General features: G+C 53.5%; 3 protein-coding genes across 5 annotated transcripts in view; 1 reads left to right on the top strand and 2 right to left on the bottom strand.

The window, feature by feature from the left end:
* The window catches only part of RANBP10 (RAN binding protein 10), a 68412-nt gene extending 59256 nt beyond the window's left edge, over nt 1-9156 (top strand). For all 3 annotated transcript variants that reach the window (XM_027685267.1, XM_027685266.1, XM_027685268.1), the window contains 2 exons: nt 133-244; nt 2284-9156. In XM_027685267.1, coding sequence (XP_027541068.1) covers nt 133-244; nt 2284-2414 — 243 coding nt within the window. In that variant the 3' untranslated portion in view covers nt 2415-9156. The remainder of the gene's footprint in view (nt 1-132; nt 245-2283) is intronic.
* Nucleotides 9157-10048: 892 nt separating this feature from the next.
* Nucleotides 10049-11776, bottom strand: CCL22 (C-C motif chemokine ligand 22). Its single transcript, XM_027685326.1, has 3 exons — nt 11489-11776; nt 10726-10831; nt 10049-10366 (listed from the first exon to the last, which is right to left on the bottom strand). Exons 1-3 carry the CDS (start codon nt 11553-11555, stop codon nt 10276-10278), a joined length of 264 nt encoding a protein of 87 aa, XP_027541127.1. The 5' UTR covers nt 11556-11776; the 3' UTR covers nt 10049-10275.
* A 3179-nt stretch (nt 11777-14955) lies between these two features.
* LOC113968630 (C-C motif chemokine 14-like) lies at nt 14956-16262 on the bottom strand. Its single transcript, XM_027685339.1, has 3 exons — nt 16148-16262; nt 15647-15758; nt 14956-15276 (listed from the first exon to the last, which is right to left on the bottom strand). Exons 1-3 carry the CDS (start codon nt 16212-16214, stop codon nt 15171-15173), a joined length of 285 nt encoding a protein of 94 aa, XP_027541140.1. The 5' UTR covers nt 16215-16262; the 3' UTR covers nt 14956-15170.
* Between the last annotated feature and the right edge of the window lie 5373 nt (nt 16263-21635).

Below are 21635 nucleotides of genomic sequence, written 5' to 3' on the forward strand. Positions count from 1 at the left end.
GCCATTTCTTTTCAGGAGGTAGGCACCTGTCACCGTGGTGATGGCAGGAGGTGCCCCAGCTGATGGACTTGGTTCTCCTGTGTGTTTGCAGCCTTGCAGGACCTCACTGTGCCTCTCTGTTCTCTCACACAGGACGCCTTTAGCTTGTTAGCTTACTCAGACCCTTGGAACTGCCCCGTTGGCCAACAGCTGGACCCCATCCAGAGGGAACCTGTGTGTGCTGCTCTCAATAGTGCTATATTGGGTAAGATCTGGTTCCTATGGGAGCTGTTTCCCCTGGACACACCTGCTCTCAAAGGCTGTCCTGTGGTGGGCAAGCCTGCAAGTGTTAGGGAAAGTTCAGGAATTCTTGTTTTTAGCTTTGGCCTCTCTTTCTGTTGCTGGGGACTGTCAGGGCAGTGATGCAGGAAGGGGGGTGGGAGGGAAGCCTGCAGAGAATGGATCCCCCTGAGAAACTCTTCTTTTGGCTCCCTTCCTTGCACTTTCCTCAGTGCTGCTTCCAAGGATGCTCTTTAGGATTTTCCTCCCCTGCACCAAGATCTCTGATGCATTTCCTGCCCCTCTTCCTTCATGTTCTGAACCCACCTGAATCATTTTGCAGGCATTACCAGGGTTCTTCTCCATGCTGTGTGGGTTGGCAGAATTCAGTCCTGGCACCATCCCAGTTTCTGGGAGGGAATGCAGTTGCTCTGTTGCAGCACCTCATGAGTGAAGCCGTTTTCCATAGTGTTGGCTCTGAAGCAGAGGGGAGCCATAATTCCAGTTACCTTTGAGCTCATGCTGAACATGCAGAGTTAAATGCAGGCAGGGTTTACCTTCCCTTCAAGCACTGCCTCTGTGTGTTCCCACCCTCTGCTGTGGCTGCCAGATCTCAGAGAGCCTGGCTCCCTGCAGGGCAGGCCCTGTTGCTCTTTCCCTTACGATCTCAACTGCACTGAGAGGACCCTGCTCTGTGCAGAGATCTGGTTATAGCTTGGTTTTCTTCAGCTGTCAAGGCAGCTCCTCTTTTTCTGATAAGCTTTGCTCTTTGTGTCAGCAGGATGGTTGGATCCAGGTATGAACAGTCTGTTGCCCTCCTCTGTGTCCTCAGAGCTGGACATTTATGCCTGTTCTTCCATTTTCCTTAGACAAGCACGTTCCGTGGCCCAACAGCTTGTTGTCATTTGCCCCCATCGTGAACCTGGTGTAGTAAATGCAATGGCCTGCCATGATGGAAGTCTTTGCTGCCCTCAGTGTCTTGCTGTGCCTTTACTGATCCTCCTGGCACCTTCAGCTACAGAAAAACCCACAGTGGAGAAATAATGAGGTTATGGCCTGCCACCAGTCTGTGACAAAGGGATTGATTCATTCTAGGCAGGGCCCTTGAACCTGTCACCAGGTCATGCCCATGCTGTGTCACTGCCCAGGTAACTTTGCAGGACACTCCCCAGTCCATCCACAGCAGCCAGACACTGTCCACTGGACAGATTCTCTGTCTTGGAAACCCATGCTGGGCTCCTGTGCACAGTCTGGCTCACTGTGCCCAGGAGGATTTCCTAGGGGGTCTGTACACCTCACACTGAGTGTGCCAGAAGGAGATTTAGGGATTGTCTTCTGGGAGAAGGAACAGCTGTTCTGACTGAGTAGAGGAACAGAAATTACATGTTTTGGGAAGGAGAATCCCTTCCCCTGGCAGCCAGCAGTTGTTTGTCAGTGCTTGAGGAGTGTGGACAAGTTGCTGAGAACTGTCACCAGGGAGACATGAACGATGGTGTCTGGACATGCTTCATCACACAGGTCACGGGACACCTTGTCTAGCTCAGCTGAGGGTTCCCTCGTGCTTGCACTTGTAAAGATGCAGAGACGAGTGAGTGAGTTTGTCCAGGGCTTGGGCTGCTGTGTAGCCTTGCACAAGTGTGAGAGGTGGAGAGCATGCTCTTACTGGGAGCCAGTTTCTCCTGCCTTTCCTTATTCTTCCATGCTTTGATCTCTCATGCTTGGAGGGTTTTCTGGCAGACAGCATCAGCAGGAGCTTCACTGCCTTTTTGTTGCTCCGGCCACCACAGCAGCGCTCTCTCAAAGGCCCTGCTGAGCTGTGGGACGTGTCGTGGGTGGGGGGTATGAGGAGGAGCAGCAGCACAGAGCCAGCAGAACTCAAGGAGTAGCTTCCCTCCAGAGCCAGCACCTCCTGCCAGGGATGCTGGGCTGGGTGCCCGGTGGGGACTGAGAGGGACCTGAGTGTGGGTGAGCCAGCACACAGCTGGGACACCCCTTCTGAACGGATTTCTTTCTTTGCCCCCACAGAATCTCAGAACCTGCCAAAGCAGCCCCCGCTGATGCTTGCCCTGGGCCAGGCCTCGGAGTGTTTGCGGCTCATGGCTCGTGTGGGCTTGGGCTCCTGCTCCTTTGCCAGAGTAGACGACTATTTGCACTAACACAGAGCAAGATGGAGTTGATATCGTTGAGTGCTGCCCTTCACCCTCCGTTGCTGCCACTCTGCACCACCACCTCGTTCGATAGCCTGACCTCCCTGCCACCGACACCCCCTCTAGCACACACAAACACTGCCTGTGAAAGGACTGAGTGAGTCCCCTCACTGTGTGGCTATTCCTGACCCCAGGAACGACCGGCAGATCTCACCTGTGTCCCTGCCATTGCTGCGGCTCCAGCAGCACTCAGTATTTCGCTGGTTATTCTAATGTAGCGCCTTCTGATGTAGGGATTTCTCTTTGTTTTGATTTGAGTTGTTTCTCATGGTTCCACCGATATTTTATCTGGAGAGTTTTGCTGAGCTGGTTTATGCTGATTTACTGAGGAAGCTGATCAAGTTGGTGACAGCTTGTTCTTTTCTTCCCTTCTCCCTCCATCGTGCACATACAGCATCATCTTCTGTGCTAGTTATCTGAACTCTTCTCACAGTGGCAGTTCAGAGGGATTTTTTTTTTTATTTTATTTTATTTGAATCATGTTTATTAAAAAGGTCTCTTCCACCTCCACAAAGTCATTGATGTATTTATTGCCCACAGACTCGGTCCCAGACATACACATCGTACAACCCCCCAGGAGACCTGGTGAGGTAGGTCCTGTCACACACTAATGATGAGTGTTGGAGGAGCCTGGTCCTTTGTGGTGCCTCTCTTAAGAGCCCAAGGCTCTCGAATTTGGCTTTGTGAGTGGGAAGAGTAGAAGACATTGCCTTGCGTTAGTGGTTGTGCTGTAGAAGTGTCTCACAACCCTGAGAAATAGTTAAATCCAGCTCTCCTGGCAGCTGGAGGGACAGGACTGGTGAATATGAAGTCATCTGCCACTGCATGTGTGGAAGCAGGTCGTGTGAGCCTGCCAGAAACATCTATGGGTGCTGCCCCGTTGGGCCCACAGTTTTTTGTTAAATTAACAAATCCCCCTTTTTCTCCGTGTAGGAGGGCTCTGGCACTAAGACTCAGTAATAACAGTATTTCCTGCCCCCACATCCCCATAACACTGATCTAAACGAGCATTTCTGAATTCTGGAAGTGTCTTGAGAAGCCTGGGCTGAGCTGTGCTCACCCTCTCAGGTGGGACATGCTGACATCAGCTTGTGAGTTGGGGTCAGTACCAGCTTTGCCCGGCCTGAGCCATTCAGGAGAGAGCAGCAATGTTTCTTTAAGGATTACTAAGATAATTACTGAAGTTTCAGGCCCAAAGGAGACCAGCAAAGATCTGTGGGTGAGTAACCTCCAAGTAAGATGGACTGATGTGTCTGTGCTGTGGTGTCAGGCCCAGGGACTCGAGTGATACCAAGCATCCAAAGCACTTGTGTGTGTTTCTGAGTGTGTACTGTTACCTGGAGAGGCTGTGGGCAGCACCAGCATGTGCTTTGCATCCTCTGCTGTACCATTAAGAGGTGGCAGGTTCAGCCTGGCTGCGTGGCAGGAGTTGCAGTTCTGCACCAAATGAATTTCAGGTCAGTAGCTCTGGGGAGGACCCGGGGGAGCTCAAACTGAACATGACTTTTACTGCTGTTCACCAATTTATTTTTTTTTTGAAGGCTCAGTGAAAGATGAACAGGTTGGGATGAGGTTTGCCCTTAAAATGGAGGTTAGCCTGTGCCAGGAATTGAAGCAGCAAGAGGGCTTGTGTGCCACTGAGAAGGGAAAGTGGTGTGTGACCTCTGAGCTAGGCTGGATTTGTGGCTGGCACGTGAGGTCTGAAATCCAGGCAGGGCAGGGGTTGGGTGTCTCCTGCACTGCAGGAGATGACTGTGGCAGGGAATGTGCAGATGGTGTTGGAGGTGGTTGGGAATGCTGTCCCTACCTTTTGGTGAAGGTGTACAGTGTGTAGAGGCAGTGCTAGAGCCGTGGTGGCCTAAGAAAACAGCTGGAGGTTTGGAGATGGAGGAGATATTTCTATCAGATTAACTCGTGTAGCTGAAAAAAGCAGAGGGAGCTCTGCCTACCACAGGCTTTTTCTAGGGAGGCAGAGGCAGAGGGCTGCACTAAGCAGAAGGAATTTAACTTGGAAATCTGGGGCTTCTTGTCAACTCTGGGAGACACCTGATGTGCCTGAAAGCTCATCTGTTGATGTTCAGCTCTGCTCATTGGCCTGCAGATGGATGTTGCCCCAGCCTGCAGTCCTTGCCTTGCTGCAAGGACAGAGAGAACTCGGTGGACGGGTTTCCTCTCTGAAGCCTCTGATCCCAAACGTGCCAGGGCTGCCTGTCCCAGCCCACTGGGCCCCAGAGCCTGAAGCAGTGTGTGAACTTGGCCTGGTGAGATTCTCCTGCAGGCTCTTCATTCCTTAGGCCCAGGCTTAGGGCACACTGCTGGGCTGATTGTGGGTGCTGAGGTTGGAAAAACTCAGTACCTGGCTTTGCCTTTCACGTTTGGCAACATCCTTTGCTGTTGGTCCCTGTTTAGCTTGCAGCAGTCTGGCTGCAATCAGACTTCTCATCTTTGTAGCAACACTATCTTTATCTCTTTCTGAGGTTTTGGGGTTCCTTCTCTTTGTGGTTTCTTTAAGCCAAGACTTTTCATCTTGTGTCATAGTAATGCCCCACTTGGTTTCCCAGCAAAGCTGTGCTGACTGTCCTAGGGCATCTTTTTTTATTTTGGTTTCCCTTTCACTATTGAAAAAAAGCCCCAAAACAAGAGATGTTCCTAGATATCTGGTTATTCTGGTGCCAGGAAATGCCTGATGAATGTTACTTGGGGTTTTTTCATTTATTGCACGTGATCTGGTGGTTTCACTACTGGTTTCTGCTCAGATTCTGACTAACGTGGCCATGACTCAGTATGGAGAAGATAAGCATTGTTTGCAGTGTGTCGTGGGGTGTGGGCCTCCACCTACCCCTGATTCCTAGATGGGATTTCTGGCTTGCTTTTCCCAGGTTGTATTTCAAAGCCTTTGAATCTCCCTGGCTGCTCTTTGATGGTTCATGTTGGCTGAAACATGGTTTGGATTGTTGCAGTAATTTTAAAAAGGAGAACTAAAGTGAATTGTAGTCTTCAGCTTTGAACGTGGCTGTCCACCTAAACAGAGGCTACATGCAGTTCAAAAGTACTTCTATAAAAGTTGGGATTTGTTATTCCAAGTACCTCGAGCAACCTGGTCACTGCTCCCAGGAGAAACCTCTTCCAGCTCTGCTGTGGCTGCGCATTTGGAGGGTCTCTGCTCTCCCCTGATCAGTCCAGAGGCACCACCCAGAGCTGTGATCTACAGAGTGGCAAACACACTCCATCTCTGTGCTCTGGGCACCAGCCACTCCACCTGCCTTCCTCAAGCTCAGCACTGCAGTGAGGGCCTCTCAGGATAACATTTCACAGGGACCTGGTGAAAACCTGTTTTCAAGGGTGGTGAACAGCAGCCCTGCACATCCTGGGCTTTGGGTTTGAGCCTGATGCCCTGACTGTTAAGTGGCCTTTTGAGAACAACATTTTGGGAACTCCAGACCTGGAGCCTTGGTTAAAGTGTCCTTCAGGGGTTCTGGGGAGACGTCTTCATGGAGCTGAATTGCATCACCAGGCTTTTCTCCCTGTGGAGAAGGGTTCATGCTGTTCCCCCAGAGCAGTGAGAGAGAGCATCAAGAATGCACTGGGGGAGCTTTGGAGTGAGGTGCACTGGAGTGTCTGGGATAAAGGTTTCTGGGAGGTGTATCCACCTCATACACATGGTAGTCCAGCCTGTGACCATCTTAGTGGCCTCTGCTGGATGCATTCAAGTTTGTAGACATCTCTCCTGTACCAGGGGAGCCAAATCTTGTTCCTCTTGGTTCCTGTTCCTCTTGGAACCATCTTGTTCCAGATGATTCTTCTGGATGTTCCATGAGCCTACCCTAGCAGATATTTAACAAAAGGTAATTCAAGACTTAGAGGGTTGAATGAGGTCTCAGATGAGCCCTCCTATGAGTAGAGAGGTCTGTTTCCCATGCATCCTTCAATGTGCTCTCAGAGCCAGCTTGTTTTGGGAAAACTTCTCGCTGCTACCAGCTCTCCCTTCTTGCTTCTCTGCCTCCCACAGTCCCAGTATTCTCCCAGCTGCATGACCACCAATAGTGGTATCTGCCTGCTGGGTGCTGTGGGAGCTGCTCCAAACCAGGGCCAGCTCTGTGGCTCGTGTCTGTGTTGAGCACAGGCAAGGCAACACCAACTGCCCTTCCCAGGCTTGCTGTGCCACGCTGGCCTAAAGGGGCAGATCCGGGCACAACGGTCCCTTTTTGTCACCATACAGGATCCCATCAGCCTGCAGCTGGTCTGGCTGCAGCAATTCTGCTGTTCTTCTGGAGTCTGGTTAGGAACTGAGCCCTTGTGTGCAGGGAGCACAATGGAGAGGGGCTCCCAAGTGAAGCACTGGACAATATGCAGCATCCAGCTGTTGAGGGGAGGTTGTCTGGTGGCTGCACCCCCTCCCCTCCAGCTCCCTGTGGGTACCAGAGCTGGAACTCGTTGCCCTGGGACACATAAAAGATATGTTGGTTATGGGTGCTACAGCTTGTTGCTGTTTCCAGCATCCTGGTTGTCCTCACTGTGCTGCTGCCAACGGGGTTTGGACACTGGGAGCTGCAGCTGTGACTGGTGTGGAAGATGGGCCCCTCCAGGAGTATCATTCCTCATGGTTACCTTCACCTAGGATCTTTCCATATGCTTCCTTTTTCCTTCTGTTTTTTCACAGTGACATCTCAACCTGTCCTCAAGCTGTGTCCTTGTTTTTCACGTTTTATTAAGGCATCTTTACCATTCTTTAAATAGCTTTGTTCTTGAGTCTCCCTTGAACAACTGGAGCAACCAGAGCTGCTGGAACTAGTTCTGGGGATTGAGTATGTAATTTTCCACCTTGGGCATCAGGGATGAACCATCCCCTCCTTCAGCAAAGCAAACCAGGCTGGATTGCTGCTGTGCTTTGGTACCTGTCTGTGTTAATACATAGCAGCTGTTGTTTAGGTGCAAGTTTCAGAGTTTCTTCTGCCCTTGTGGCATTGATTGAGAGGGTGAACCTTGGCAGTCAGGCTGTAGAGCAGCCTGTAAATGCTGTGAAGCTGTGTGGGGCACCAGGCAGGATTGGGAAGCTCTTCCCATGAAAAAGCAGAGTGCAGACTTGAACTGCCCCATGGGGCAGCAGGTGGAGAGAGGGGTCCATCGTGCTCCAGTCCTGGGTGCAGTGAGGCCCCGTGGAGCTGGTCACAGCCTGAGAGAAGGAACACCTTGAAAAGGCCCTGGTCCACCCAGGAGTCCCCTTTGCAGAAGGAGCAACTTCCAACCCTGCCCGTGTGAGAGCAGCCTGAGTGGTGGGTGGGGGAGGCAGTAGGTCTGTTGTAGAGAGCTAGTGTTGGGTCTCCAGCTGTACGTGTCTGTCCCAAGGTGTTTCTGCAGAAAGACTTGGGAAGGACATGCCAGGAATGAGGAATGAGTGGTGGAGGGAACTGCAGTCCAGCAGTTCTTACTCAAGAGACAGAGGTGGCTGTGAGCCTTGTTGCATCGGCTGTGTAGATCAGAGAGCTGGAGGAAGTGTTGCCAGGGAGGAGCTACAGCAGATTTGAGAGGAAAGGGGAGCAGTTGAGAACCTGGAGGCCTCTTTCGTGGGCAGCACTGGCTGCTCTCCACCATCCTTCCCTGCAACAAGAGGTGGCAGGTGATGGATGGCTGGTCAGGGCATATCTGTCCCTCTCCCCACATCCCACAGAGCTCAGAGCCTGCAGCTTGAGCCGTAGCAGTGCCCAACAAGCCAGGGCATCATCCATACTTGAGGAGCACATATCCTGCCAGCTGTTTTCTTTCCAAGAGGGAGGCTTAACTCTCTCCTGCTTGCAGGAAGCCCTCGAGTCCCATGAGGGATTTACACTCACATCGCCACAGAAGGATTCCTGGAGGCCATGCAAACCTCTGCTCCTTGCTCCATGTCCCCTGGCCAGGCAGACCCTGGTCACTCCATTTGGGTCGAGGCACTTGCTCAGACCTCTTTTGCTCGGGAGGACTTCAGCTGCATCCTTCCTCCGGAAGGGAGCACAGAGGGATTTTTGCAGGCTGGGCTTCCACACAGGCTCAAAACGTGGAGAAAGGAGAAACAGCAGCAGCTCTGGGGATACTCTGGATTTTAAAGAAAATTCAAAAAATACAATTATGGTGAATTCCAGACCAAGGACTCTGCACAGGGCTTGGCTTGGGATTGTCCCTCGGTCCCGCCTGTGCGCGCTCTTCACGGCTCTGCAGCTGGGGGAGGCAGGAGGAGGCTGCCAGCACCTGAAGCTCTGGCACGCAGCAGGGCAAGCCCCAGGACCTGCCCACCACGCAGTGAACTCCTCTCCTGCTGGTTGCTCCAAACTCAGGTATGAAATGCTCGGCTGGAGCACGGGGTGCAAGGTCTCTGCAGGTTTCCCACCAGCCCCGGAGGAGCGGCCGGCGCCGGGCAGATCTCCCTGTGCCACTCCAGGCTCCTCATCGCCTTCGGAAGGGAGCTCCTCCTCTTTGGTACAACGTTGGCTAAATGGACATTACACAAACTGTGCACATTGGTTCAGTCTAAGCTTAGTATTTGTGAATTAAGTTATCTGACGCTTCGCATGAAAACTTCAAAAAGGGGATCGGGGGGGGGATTTTAACTGAGAAAAAGCCTATGAAAATATACTGGAAATATGGTAAAAAAAATCGACATTCTGCTGTATATTGACAGAATTATTTTTATTAAAATACACGTCCATGTGCAAGAGCCGGTGTGGAGCCGTGTGCTTTGTCAGGCTGTGCCTTCTGACAGGGGATGCACAATCCATGGGATGTTTGCCCCCCAGCATCAGATTCTGCTTCAGCTTCCCACCACTGCTTCATCCCATGGTGCTTATGATCTGCAGGCAGAAGTGTCAGTGGTGATGTTTTTCCGGTGCCATTTGGTATCCTAGAAAATACAGCCCTGCTGTGTTTTGTGACAGAGCATGGAACACTGAGGAAGCTTTGGGCTGAGGATCAGTCTGTGGCACTTGCCACATTCCTTGCCTTCACCTTTCTGTGGTCTTCCCATGTGGATTTGCACCTCTCCCGTGAGGTGATGGACCAGCAGCCTGGTGTGAGTGTCTGGGGTGCTGTGCTGCTCCCACCCCTCCCCGGCCCTGCAGGGGGACAGGCAGCCAGGACACCTCCCTGCCCATCTCAAGGGGGTTGTGTCCTCACTCCCCCAGCACAGTGGATATTGTTTCTCGTCTCCCTCAGGTATTTTGCAGTGGCCACCAGCACATTTGGAAGCTGACAAGGTGTTAAGTGTTTGGTAGATCAGTGTCTTCTCCCAGAACCCTCCACTGCTGACCCCTTAATTCTGGAGCACCTGCAAAGCCTGTGGGGCTGTGAGTGTGCTCTGAGGATGTACAGCCTTACCTAGGGGCAAGGGTAACCTCACCTCCGTGTCCTTGACCTGTGGGTCAAGACCTGGCTCTGCTGTCACATTCCCAGTGAAGCACACTGTGACCAGGCACGGTTTGCTCCCAGCCCGGAGAAACATGTGCTTGTGGCAGAGGTTTTTTTGGGTCACACCATCCCCTGGGCTTGTAGGATCTGCTCCTTGGGCTGGAAGAATCAGGGAAAAGTTCAGACAGCAACTTACAGCAATGAGTCTTTATTATAAATATTTGCTCCCCTGGCACAGCCTGGCAGGGCAGGGGCAGCAGGAGGAGCTTGGTGGCGGCTGGTCCGTGATGTGGTGACACCTGATCCTGCCAGGCACGGGCTGGCTCCACCTGCAGTGGTGGTGCCCACTGCCACAGCAGCCTTTGGAGAAGGGCTCTGAGCACTGTCAGCATCCAGCTTAGACTGGATGGGCAAGTGGGATGGTGGATGGAGTTCATTCTTTCTTTTGAAGCTTTTTTATGGCTTTCTTCACCCAGAGCTTCTTGGGGTCAGCACAGATCGTGGCGTTGCTGGCAGCCACAATCCTGCAAGGAGAAGGTAAGGAAAAAGTGAAAATGTGAACTGTGAGCCATTCCCTTCCCATTCTTGCCTCCCTTTGTGCAGCCCCATCCTGGATGGAGGCTTGGAACCATCTCCAGCAGCCCATGCCCTCCTTGGGCTGATGGTGTGTGTCTGAGTCTTCCCAAACCACTGGCTTAAGCAGAAAACACTAAAACCTATTTTTCTCTCCTTTGCCCACCCTACTGAGCTACTTTCCTGCCACAGCCCCCTCCAGGCACATGCCCCTGGCTGGGACTGAGCCATCTGCAGGGTGGGATGGGATGGAGGAGCTGCTCCAGCTCCCCACCGTGCTGGGGTGGGAGGCAATCCCTGGGATACTCACACAACTGCGGGCACAGGGCAGTCAATGGGGGTCTTATAGTAGCTCTGCACATGTCGGACGGGTCTCTGTGCATACTCAAAGCAGCATTCGATGGGTCTGAAGTGAGCTGGGAAGGGAAGGGAGGGATGTTTTAAACGGCCTTGGCAGCATTTTGCAACTAATTGCATCGCCAGGCAGTGACACCGCAGGATGTGGAACTGTGGAGCTTCTCAGCGGCTCCTGCAGGATCCCACAGCAGGGATTTGCTTCCCTTCGTGGCAGCAAGCACAGGACTGGGATGGGGACAATGGTGGGGAGGGGAACAGCACAGGACCCGACACCCCACAGCCCGTATTGCTGAAGCCACCAGAGTGCACGGTGAGGTCGGGCTGCTCGCTCCGGGGATGAGGTTTTGGGGGTTTCCAAGGCAGGGGCACAACTTGCAGGGTGTTTTAGGAGGCTCCAAACAGCTGAACGTGCTCCCCCCCACCTCCAACCACTTGCTCATCCAGCTGAGACCTGGGGAACGACTGCCAGAGTCTCCCCCAGGCTCCTACAGGAGCATCTCCCCAGGGCTGGCTTCGCTGAAACCACCCAGCACCTTCCCCATCCATCCCTGCATCCCTGATGTGCTGCCCTGCCCTGACCAGGGGGTTGCTGCTCCCGCCAGCAGCAGCAACATTCCCACTCCCTGCTGGGCTTTCCTGCCCGACCTCCCCGACGGGACATCCCCAGTGGGGACTCTGAGCCTGGACCTGCAGCAATGGCCCACGAGGTGCCTTACCTGTGGCGTGGTGCAGGGAGCAGGTGAGGAGCAGGGTGAGCAGCAGGACTGTCCTTGCAGTGGCCATGGTGGCTGCGTGAGGGCTCTTCCTCTGTCCTTTGTGCTGCCCTGCCCGGCGTCCCTGGCTTTGGCTCCCTCTGCTCCGGAATTTATCCTCCGCATCCCGCCCCCTCGGGCCGCTCTTCCAAAAACTTCAGACGTGTTCTAAGAAGCCCCTTCCCAGGGACGAGGGGGTTTCTGTCGTTTATTTTTGGGACACATCCAGTGGGGGGTGGAAAAGGTCGAGGAGGAGGAGGGGGGCAGCTACTTCTGCTTTCTGCGGAAGCGCCGTGAGGGGCTTCCAGGAGGCTCTGGGGGAACCGAAATTTACTCAGGAAAGCAGATTAAACCAAATTCCCACGAAGGCAGAGAACATCAGGTCCAATGCTCGTCTGCTTATTTCTAACAGGAGAGACAACCCACAGTCTGAGCAGGAACGAGTCACAGGTGGGTTTAATTGGTTTGGCCAATTAAGTGACTAATGAGTCCTCTCCAAACCGGCCTCCCCAGCCACCCTGGCCATAAAGAGGGTGTTGGGTTAGTCAGTGAAGCACTCTGGGATGGGATGTCAGGCAGAAAAAGCCATCCTGGACCAAACTAGCAGGGACCCCAGAGCAGGGGGTGGCAGAGATGCTTTTGGAGGGTTCAGGAGACTTTATAGAAGGGGGAAAAAATGGGGCAGTGGCAGTGGAGTGTCTGGGTCTGATCACAAGTTTGAGCCCAAATGTTGCTTCTGCCTCCCACATGAGCACTGGGATCAAAATGAGAGTCAGAGGGATGGAGGCCTGTGGCCATCGGTGCAGACAGGTCATTTCTGCAGGGAGATGGGGCAAACCCTGCTACAGCCCCAGGAGAGTCATCCCAGACCCCAGAGAGGACCCCAAGAGCAGGAGAGGCAGGTGGCACAGATACAGCAGCACCACCAGCCCAGCTTCCATGCAGGGATCTGCAGGGAGGGCAGGATGCAGCCATGGTGTGTGTGTGAGGAGGGGGTGAGGACCCACTGGGAACCCCCATAGGATGGTGGTGAATGGGAGCACAAGAGGGGACCTGAGGCTGAGGCAAGCCAGGGCTTCCCAGAGGAGAACAAAGGTAGAAATGGACTTCCTTGAAGATTATCTCATGTTCGCTGTAAGAACACGTTCACTGACTTCTCTGTAAGAAGAAAGGAGAAGGAAACGAATCAAATGTGCTGAAAATTCTGATTTAGAAGAAATAGCCTGCATGACATGGGGTCTGGCGGCCTGGCATGGGGCAGGGTGGCCATGCAGAGAGCTGGGCACAGCACCACTGGGTTCTGACGCTGCTTTCCCCAGGAAAGGGCTCTACAGACAGAAAACACCTGACACACAGCAGCTCCTGAGTCCTCTTCTCTGGACTCTGCATCCCCCAGGTTCTCCTGCCTGACTTTTTACAGCTCCTGCCCCATCCCTGATGTACAGACCCTCGAGCCCAGCAGCTGCCAGGGTCACACCACCTCCTGGGCATGGGTTACAAGCAAAGGGCTGTAATTAAGGGAGAACTGAGCTAATGGCTTTTTCAACCACCTCCTGGCACAGAAAACCTTACGTGCCAAGCCCTGAGCTCCCTTTTCAGGCTTGTCTGAGGCACCTCCTTTCCCTTAGCTAATTATTCCTGTCCCCAGTCCTACAGGAAGCATTAATAGATGCCTCCACTATCTGCCCTTCATAAAGCAAATCAGTGCATGTTGGGCCTGGAGAGGCTCCACAAAGCTCTGGAGGACTGGGGTTCCCTCTGTGTCCCTGACCCAGCAGTGAACCTTTGGGTTTGGCTTTAGTCTTCTCCAGGCTCTTCAAACCTGCAGGGCCCGGGGTGCTCCCAGCAACCTCCCTGGCCATTCCCATTGGTGGCACAGCCTCTTCTCCAGGTGTTCTCCTCCAGCCTCTTCTCCAGCCTGCTCTCCAGGTGCTCCTGGTTAGGCAAATGCAGAGGCATCTCTGTGTGGAGATAAGAGGGGGGGGACAGGCTGTGCACAGGAGTTTACGGGTGTCCAAACCACCTGTAACCTCATTGATAATTAATAATTGAATACAAATTTTTTGACTGAGGAAAAACCCCACTTCAGGAATTAAAATGGGGTAGGCACGGACGAAAAAGCCTCAAAGCAATGTAGAGATGGGGAAATATTCTCTGACTCATATAATCTTTTGGGGTTTGAGTGGGTAATCATGGAAGTTAATAGTTTAACAGAGTAGCTGTGCATGTGATAAATGGTGTGGTGCCGAGGTCTGTGCTGCATCCGTGCCACAGCTGTCAGGAGAGGGCACCAAGTCCAAGCAAACAGGGTGACTCCACGTTCTGAAAGCTCAGGAAGGGTAAAGGCAACAGTTTAAGAGGCTTCCTCAGGCTGAAGCATCTCCCGGTGCACCCACAGATCTCCACCTGCCTCTTGGTGCCCGCGAGACCTCCGGTTCCCAGACCCGCAGTGTGCCAGGGGCATCCCTCAGCTCGGGGTGAGTTTTGTCTCTGCTGTGAAAGCACCCCTGGAGCTGCTGCGGCCAAAATCCCCTTCCCCAAGAGCTGGGAGTGCTGACAGCAGGGCTTTCAGGGTGGCAGCTGCTCAGGGACTGGCTGAGCATCATCCAGCTGGTGGTAAGTGATGGCTTTTTTATGACTTGGTGGGTTTTTTGGTGGGTTTTTTTTGGTTGGTTCTCTTCCCCCCTCGCCCCTTATTGAACAGTCACAGGAAAAGAAGGAGGGCGTGGAAACGTTCAGAATCACAGCTTTTGTCTCCCCAGGTCACTGTCACACGTGGTGGAGCCCTGCTCCACTGGCCACGGCTGAACACCTCCCTGAGGGTGGGAAGGAGTGAATGAATCCCTTATTTTGCTTTGCTTGTGTGCACAGCTTTTGCTTTATTTATTAAACTGTCTTTACCCCAGCCCATGACTTTCCTCACTCTTGCCCTTGCAGTTCTCCTCCCCATCCCAAAACCCTGGCAGGGATCACTGCTGAGCTCCCAGGGATCCTGGCAGGGGCGGGATTTCCAGGGCTGTATGTTGGTGAATCCCTTGTCTGCTTCAGCATCCCCTGCCTGTCCTCCCTAACCAGGGAGGTCTGCAGAGAAACCCTTCCTGTGCAGCACAGCTCAGAGACACCGCAGTCCTGGGGCAGATGTGGCAGCCAGGCTGTGCTCCTGCACAGGGCAGCACAAGGCACAAGCTGAATCCTCTAAGTGCCCGTTTTTGCACCTAAAAGCCCTCAGGTGAGTCTCCAGCCCCTTTTGGGTTCCCTTGAAGCGAGTACCCAAAGCCCTGCATCCATCCATGCCCCTCCCTGCCTGACCCAGTGAGAGACATCCCACTCCACCCCTGGGCCAGCTCCACACCTCGACCTGCTGGCAGCAGCAGCAGCGCTGTGGGGCTGGGAGAAGAATGGACACCACTCTCCAATCTCACACAAACTAAACTTTATTTTGTGGCTGTGATCAGCAGGCAGGTGCTGGCAGGACCAGCAGCATTCCAGGGGCTGGTGCCCGGCTGGAGGACACGGCTCAGGGCTCTGGGGAGTCAGTGTCCCCCACCAGCAGCCGGGATCTCCGCATTCCCTTCTGGGAGGATGGTTATAGACCCTCCTTCCCGCCAGGATGTTGGGTAGCCTGAACCAGGGCACCCACTCTACATCATGGGGCACGAAGTTCTTTCCTCTTTTGGAGCTTCCCAACTGCCCTCTGCACCCAGGGCTCCTCTGGGTTTGCGCAGACCTTGGTCCCGTTCTTGGTCTTAAACCTGCCGAGGTTAAAGGTGAAGCTTTGTGAGAAATGACAGCTATAATCCCACTCATGCCCATGCCATCCTCCCTCCCTGATCTTCCTCTACTCCCTTTGGCCCTGCACGCTGCCCCTGGGTACTTGGTGTCCTACAATCAGCTCATGCTGCAGCCCAGCACCTCTACAGCCAGTGCAGAGCCTTCAGGAGCTGCAGTGGACTCACATCCTAAACTCTGCCCTGCAGAAGTGCCCAGACAGTCATGCCCTCCCCTCTTCATGCTGGAAAACCATGGAGGCTACACAGACCTGGCCCTGTCCTGTCTCCAGATGAACTGAACCTGTGCTGGCCCAGGAGACAGCACAGCAGTGGGGAAATTACCGGGACTTACACAATCGCTGGGAAAAAACACTCCTTGGAAGTTGAATAGCAATCCTTCAGGTTTGCCAGCCGGAGAGCACCCTTTACAAAATGGAAGCAGCACTCAGATGGAGAGTAAGGGGCTGGAAGAAGACAAAGAGAGACTGTGAACACTGGCTGTGGGAGGCAGTTTGTCTTTAGGACTTTCCCCCACGACAAGGCTGACGCACACAGCATCCCCCAAACTCTGCAAATGCTGCTCTCCTCCTTCATTCCCTGGGCAGGAGGGGAGGATGCTCCAGGTTATCATCCAGCACCAAAAGCCCTGCAGCAGCTCTGCCAAAACCACCCAGCTCCAGGAGCAGTTTCCTTCCTTCCCTGCCCCCCGGGATGGGCAGCTCTGCCCTGGCCAGGGGGTTGCTCCTCCTGCCAGCAGCCCCATCCCTGCTCCACACTGGGGTTTCTTGCCTGACCACCCCAGTGGGATGACCCTGAGTCCTGACCAGAAGTGGTGGCCCATGAGGTGCCTTACCTGCACTGGAGTGTGGGGAGAGGGTGAGGAGCATCACGAGCAGCAGGACTGTCCTTGCAGGGAACATGGTGGCTGTGGGAAGGTTCTTCCTCTCTGGGTGCTGCTCTGCCTCTTCAGAGGAGCTCAGCTGTGAGCTCAGGCAAGGAGGAGCTGCCATTTATCCTCTCCAGCCCTCCCCTCATCAGCCCTTTTCCGAATAATACGTAACAAATTCAAGGAAAAGGTCAACCCTTTCCTCGCCCCTGGGGATTTCCATGTCACATGGGATCATTGGGGTTATGGTCTGAGACAATACCTGGAAAGACAGTGAACTTTGACGACTTCTGTGTTTCCCCCCCCCCGGCAGGGACAGCCACGAGGGAAGTGAAATCTTCCTCTGCAGAGGTGTGAACTCAAGAGCTCCCAAGCAGTCAGAGAGGGGTTTCACGGCGATGGGAAAGACAAAGCTCGGTGTTGCATGCAAAGTCCTTTTCCAGCCCCAGGGCCAACACAAATGTGCTGGAGATGGCTGGGTGGCTTGTGAATTCCTGGAAAGCACTGAGCAGAAACACAGTGACTGCTGCTGCCACCAGCCCTCTGTGGCTGGACAAGTTGTCAAACATTGGCAGAAATTGTATCACATTCCACGCTGTTACTATGGAGAGGAACAAAAATCCCTGTTCATAGCTGGGAAGTGTGGGGTGAAAAGAGAAGGAGGCGTAGTTGAGCTCTTCCTTGTGGATGGGACTGGCTTAGCCCCTGGATTCAGGACAGGGCAGGAGTCAGCATCAAGCTGAGGGGAATGGATGAAAAACCAGGTGTTCCAAGTTTTTGGATGTCTTTCATCTTCCATCTCCTACAGCCTTGAAGCATCCCAGATCTCTGTGTTAACCCGGGGGACAGCTTCTTCCCCCGTTGCTGGACTCCCCCTTCATCAGACCTTCTGCAGGTCCTTGTCAGTCATGCTCAGCCCCTGCTCTGACACTCCCTCTTTCTAACCAGGCTCTAAGTGGATTCAGGGCACCACAGTTCCCCCTCACCCTCTTTGACCTACCCAGGGGGTCACCTGGCACCCCCCAGCCACCCTCTGGAGCAGGACATTGTGCCTGGCACTGCGTCATCCCTTGGTGCCTTTTAAAAGACTTGGGGGAAAACCACCCACTGCTGAGAACTTCTCTGGTCATTCCCATGTCTCCCAACCCCCTGCTTCAGCTGGACACCTCTCCTGCCCATGAAGGCTCAAGGAGCCCAGGGAGGTATGATGAAGCTCTTCCCAGCCCAGTAGAAATTATTAAAACATGAACTCAGGCCCGTGTAGCTGCTGTGCTGGCTCAGCTGCCATGGGGAGATGGAGTCCCCACGGCTCAGAAGCACAATTTGGCCCAGTAGGAGCTGGTGTGAGGTCACCCACACTGTGCAGCCACCTGAGGACTACAGAGAAAGTGTTTCTAAACAGGTCCCACACTCCTCCCTGCATGTGCTCAGCCCAGTGTCTCTCTGAGCTGTAACGAACTCCTCCAGCCCTCCTGCTGGTCCCCTAAACCATCTTTCCTTTCTCCACAGCCTTGTCGATGTTCTCTTCCCCTTGTGAAGCTTCTGCAGAACTGCGCTTCCTTTTCTGGCAGAAGATCTGGCCTAGGATGCTCTGCTTCCCCTTTCTCAGGTTTTCAAGCCATGTTTGTGGAAGCCAGATGATTCATAACTCCCTGGAGACCTTTCGATGTTTCTCCTTTTGGAAATGGAAACTGATGTGCAGACATTAGTTGATGAAAAACTAATTGCTGCATTGCTGGAAAGCCCCGCTGCCGGCCCGAGTTTCCCTTTCATTTGAATGGACTCTGAGCAATTTGCTTGTTTACATAAAAAATAAACAGCATCCTATTTGTTCTGCAAGAGGAGGGGGAGGAGGGAAGCTGAGGGGACAGCTCAGGTGCAGCCTTTCCCAGCAGTGATGCCAGTGAGGGGAAGAAGGAACCGGGCAGAACAAGCCCTAAGCTGGGAATTGGGGTCCCAGTGGGTGACTGAGCACACCCAGCCGTGCTGGAAAACACAACCACACAACCATCGTGCACTCAGGAAGGCACAGGCTCTGCACTGCGAGAGCAGCAGGGCTGCCAGGGCAGGAAATGTGGCTGAGTATCACCTGGGCATCACCCAATGCCTGAAACTGCCCCATAGGAGGCAGTGGGAGGGTTTAAATTTTCTTCTGTTCTACCCAGTGTACTTCGAGTCTTTTCCATTTACAATATGAAACGTTTTAGTTTTGCTTCTTTTAAACCCTCAGCTCTGTGAGTGTAAAGCCCCTCCACATTTCCTTGGGGTGCTCACTGAAGGGTCTCCCCAGCTCCATTTCGAAGCTCTGGTTACTCAGGATGTAACCATGAACAAAAGGTGATCCTCTTGTTCCTTCCCGGAGTCAGAGCTCACCCTGTGACTCCAGGCACGACTGTGCCAGGTCCTACAGCCTGGAAAGACACCCTAGAACAAGGAAAATGAGAGTCTCTTCCAAAGCCTGCTTCCTACAGATGGACACTGGGGACCACCAGGTACTGTAAGTTGGTGATCCAGGACGCATCCTGCGCGGTAAATCCTGCCCGGAGCCACGAGACACGGAGGCTGCAGGAAGGCTGCGTCCAGGAGCCCTTCCCCAGGGTTCTGTCGGCCCTGATTTACTGGGCAAGCTCCTCCACTGGCACAGGGACAGAAAAGAAACTCCCCATGGCCGGGCAGGAAGCCCTCACCACCGTGGCCAAGCGGAGGCAGAGGTGGATGCACGTGAGCCAGAAACGGGAAGCTCACTCCACTTTGCTAAGGAAGATAAAAAGAAGGATCTGATGCCAATTTTCTCTGAACACTCTGAAAAGGAAGCGTTTTTCTATTTTTGTCCGGTGAGGTTAATCAACTGCCTCAGGGTTAAGTGAGGGTGGACCTGGGGTGTCAGGGAGACTCCAAGCTGGAGAGGCTTCTGTGTCAGGTGGCTAATGGGAAATGATGCCTGGTGAGGACTCAGCCTCCTTTTTTCAACCCTGACACCTCTTGAGCTCCCAGAGTTTAAGCCAGCAATAGAGAGATGCTTCAGCTCAGCTTTTAAAGCAAAGTTGTGATAACAGAAAAAAATAGGACTGGAAGCAATTGCAGCCTAACTTTCAGTGATTTAAATCTGAGCAGGGTTAGTCCTGGTAATTCCAAGAAGGCACTATAGCAAGTTATGAATTTCCATGCTCCTTAGTGTTGGATTAGGATGAAACCCAAGCAATCAGAAAAATAAATGCAGTTGAAGAATGTGGGGAGAAAGACACGTTAAGGCCCTTAGATATTGTAGTGAAAAGGTTTTTATGATGGCTTTGTTTGGAGTTGGCAAGCTGGCATCACATCCCTCCTTGGAGGGCGCCTCTCACTTATTTCTTTTTCTTTTCTTTTCTTTTTTAATTATTTTTTTTGTGGCAGAATTCAAGGGTGAATTCTGAAGGGTGAGTTCTGAAGGCTCAAGAAATGAGTCTTCCTCCATCACCTGGGAGAGTCACTGAAGGGGTGTGATCTCGCAGAGTCCCGACAACCTCCGTGTTACCCATGGGGGACATCGGCAACACGAGCAGACCTTGCAGTGACACAAATGGGGCACAATCCTCCTAAAAATGGAGATCAGGCAAACACAAAGCCTGGCAGACCCACGGCCACGCAGCAGAACTGTGGCTGTGCAGCAGGGAGCCAAACAGCTTCTGCTGAGCCAGCGGTGTGAAAGTGGTGCTACCTCAGCTCGGCCAGAGGCTCCCCCAGTATGATGTGAAAGCTCTTATGCAACGTTTCCCAGGAAAACCACAGTGCCAGGCAGGGACAGACATGTCATAAACCACAACCCAAGTCTCAAACCAGACAGGATGGAGGTGGCCACGTGTCTGCTTCACAGGAATCACTGTGCACCTCGCGCATCGCCCTGGAGAGAGAAGTCAGGGCTTGGAGAAGAGGATGGCAGAGGTCCAGACTGCAGGGAGCAGTGAGGGGGGACAAGGCTGGAGCCAAGGGTGACCCCAGCACAGGCAGTGTCCTCGTTAGTGAGGTGAGAGCCCACAGAGTCTGAGCACAGGGAGCAGAGCCAGAAGCTGGTCAGAGGTTCCATGAGGAGCCCCAGGCAGATCAATGTAAGGAAGGAGATCCAGAATCCATTTGGGAGGGTTGGGGGAATGCACCCAGCTGTAGCAGGAGATGGGGACAGAGACAGGGCTCCAACACCAGAGGGTCCAGCCAGCCAGGAGACAAGATACCTACAGTGTAGATCCAAGGTCTGTCCAAGGGACCGGAGCAGAGCCAGGACTGCAGAGCAGCACTTACAGCACGCCCAAAGCAGGGACCACAGGCTCAAACCTGAGTTTAGATGTGGCTCCTGGTCCTTGGGCAGAGGGTTGGGGGGGGGGTGTTGTGGGGGTGAGTCCACTCACAGATGAGGCTGGTCAGGATGATTAAGGCCAATTAGTGCCCTCAAGGCCTGGCACTGTGCCATCTGATGGATCCTGTAGGGAGGTGAAGGCGTGGAGGGGAGCCTGTGTAGGATCCCAGTGACTACTCCTTCTCATAAGGTCAATCAAAATAGCTGGTTAGTGACGTGGTGGAGACGATGTGGAGCTGGAAACCAAAGACATGGGGCAGCAAGAGGTGAGAAGGGGCACACCATGACCGTGGGTCCCCCATCTCCAGTGGGCTGCAGGGAAACCTCAAGGCAGGACACGTGTCTTGCACATGAGGTGCAGAATGCAACCCTCGTCCCACCTGAGCAGAACAGGCTTGGCATTAGTTACCTCCTGCACCAAACTGTGCACCTGAGGCAGCCCATGGCCCTCCAGGAGAAGCACGGGAAGGTGTGTGGAGGGACACCTTTGGCACAAGGTCTTTCCCTGCACTGTCACAGAGACACCAGCAAAGCCAGCGAGCGTGTGGCACCCACAGCCCAGGGACTGGGCATCCAAAGGCTCCCGTGGTGCTCCGGAGGCTCAGCCCTGAATGGCCCCAGGCCGGCGCCTGCTCTGCCGTCGGAAATGATTCACCGCTCCAGCCCCCTCCTTCCTCGTCCGCCCTCCCCCACGGCAGGGAAGGGAAAAGAGAAAGGAAAAAAAGTGCTTTTGTTTTCACAGAGTTTCTTATCCTACTAATGACCTCTCTGGCCTGGTGACTCATCTGCGGGGCAGGACGAGGGCTCCTGGAATACTCGGGAGATGCTTTGTCCCTCTCGCTCCTTTCAGCTCCCCACTCCAGGCAAACCCCAGGGCACTAAGTCTTTCATGGAGTTGCCTTTCCCACCTCTCCTCCCCAGCACCAGAGGAGCACGTAAGGGCAGCCCAAGCTCTGGCTGGGGTGGGAGAGGTCGTAGCTCAGCCCTTGCTCTCTTGCCCTGTTACAGAACAGACTTGAAGGGTAATGTTTGTTGTCTGTTGGTTGCTGTTTGACTAAACAAAGCCTGTTTGTTTTCTTTACTGCCTTAGAAGGATGGGAACTACAAATCCCTGTGAGGAAATAC

This window comes from Neopelma chrysocephalum, unplaced genomic scaffold, assembly GCF_003984885.1.
Source record: "Neopelma chrysocephalum unplaced genomic scaffold, ASM398488v2 Primary Assembly neopelma1_68b, whole genome shotgun sequence".
Taxonomy (NCBI): domain Eukaryota; kingdom Metazoa; phylum Chordata; class Aves; order Passeriformes; family Pipridae; genus Neopelma; species Neopelma chrysocephalum.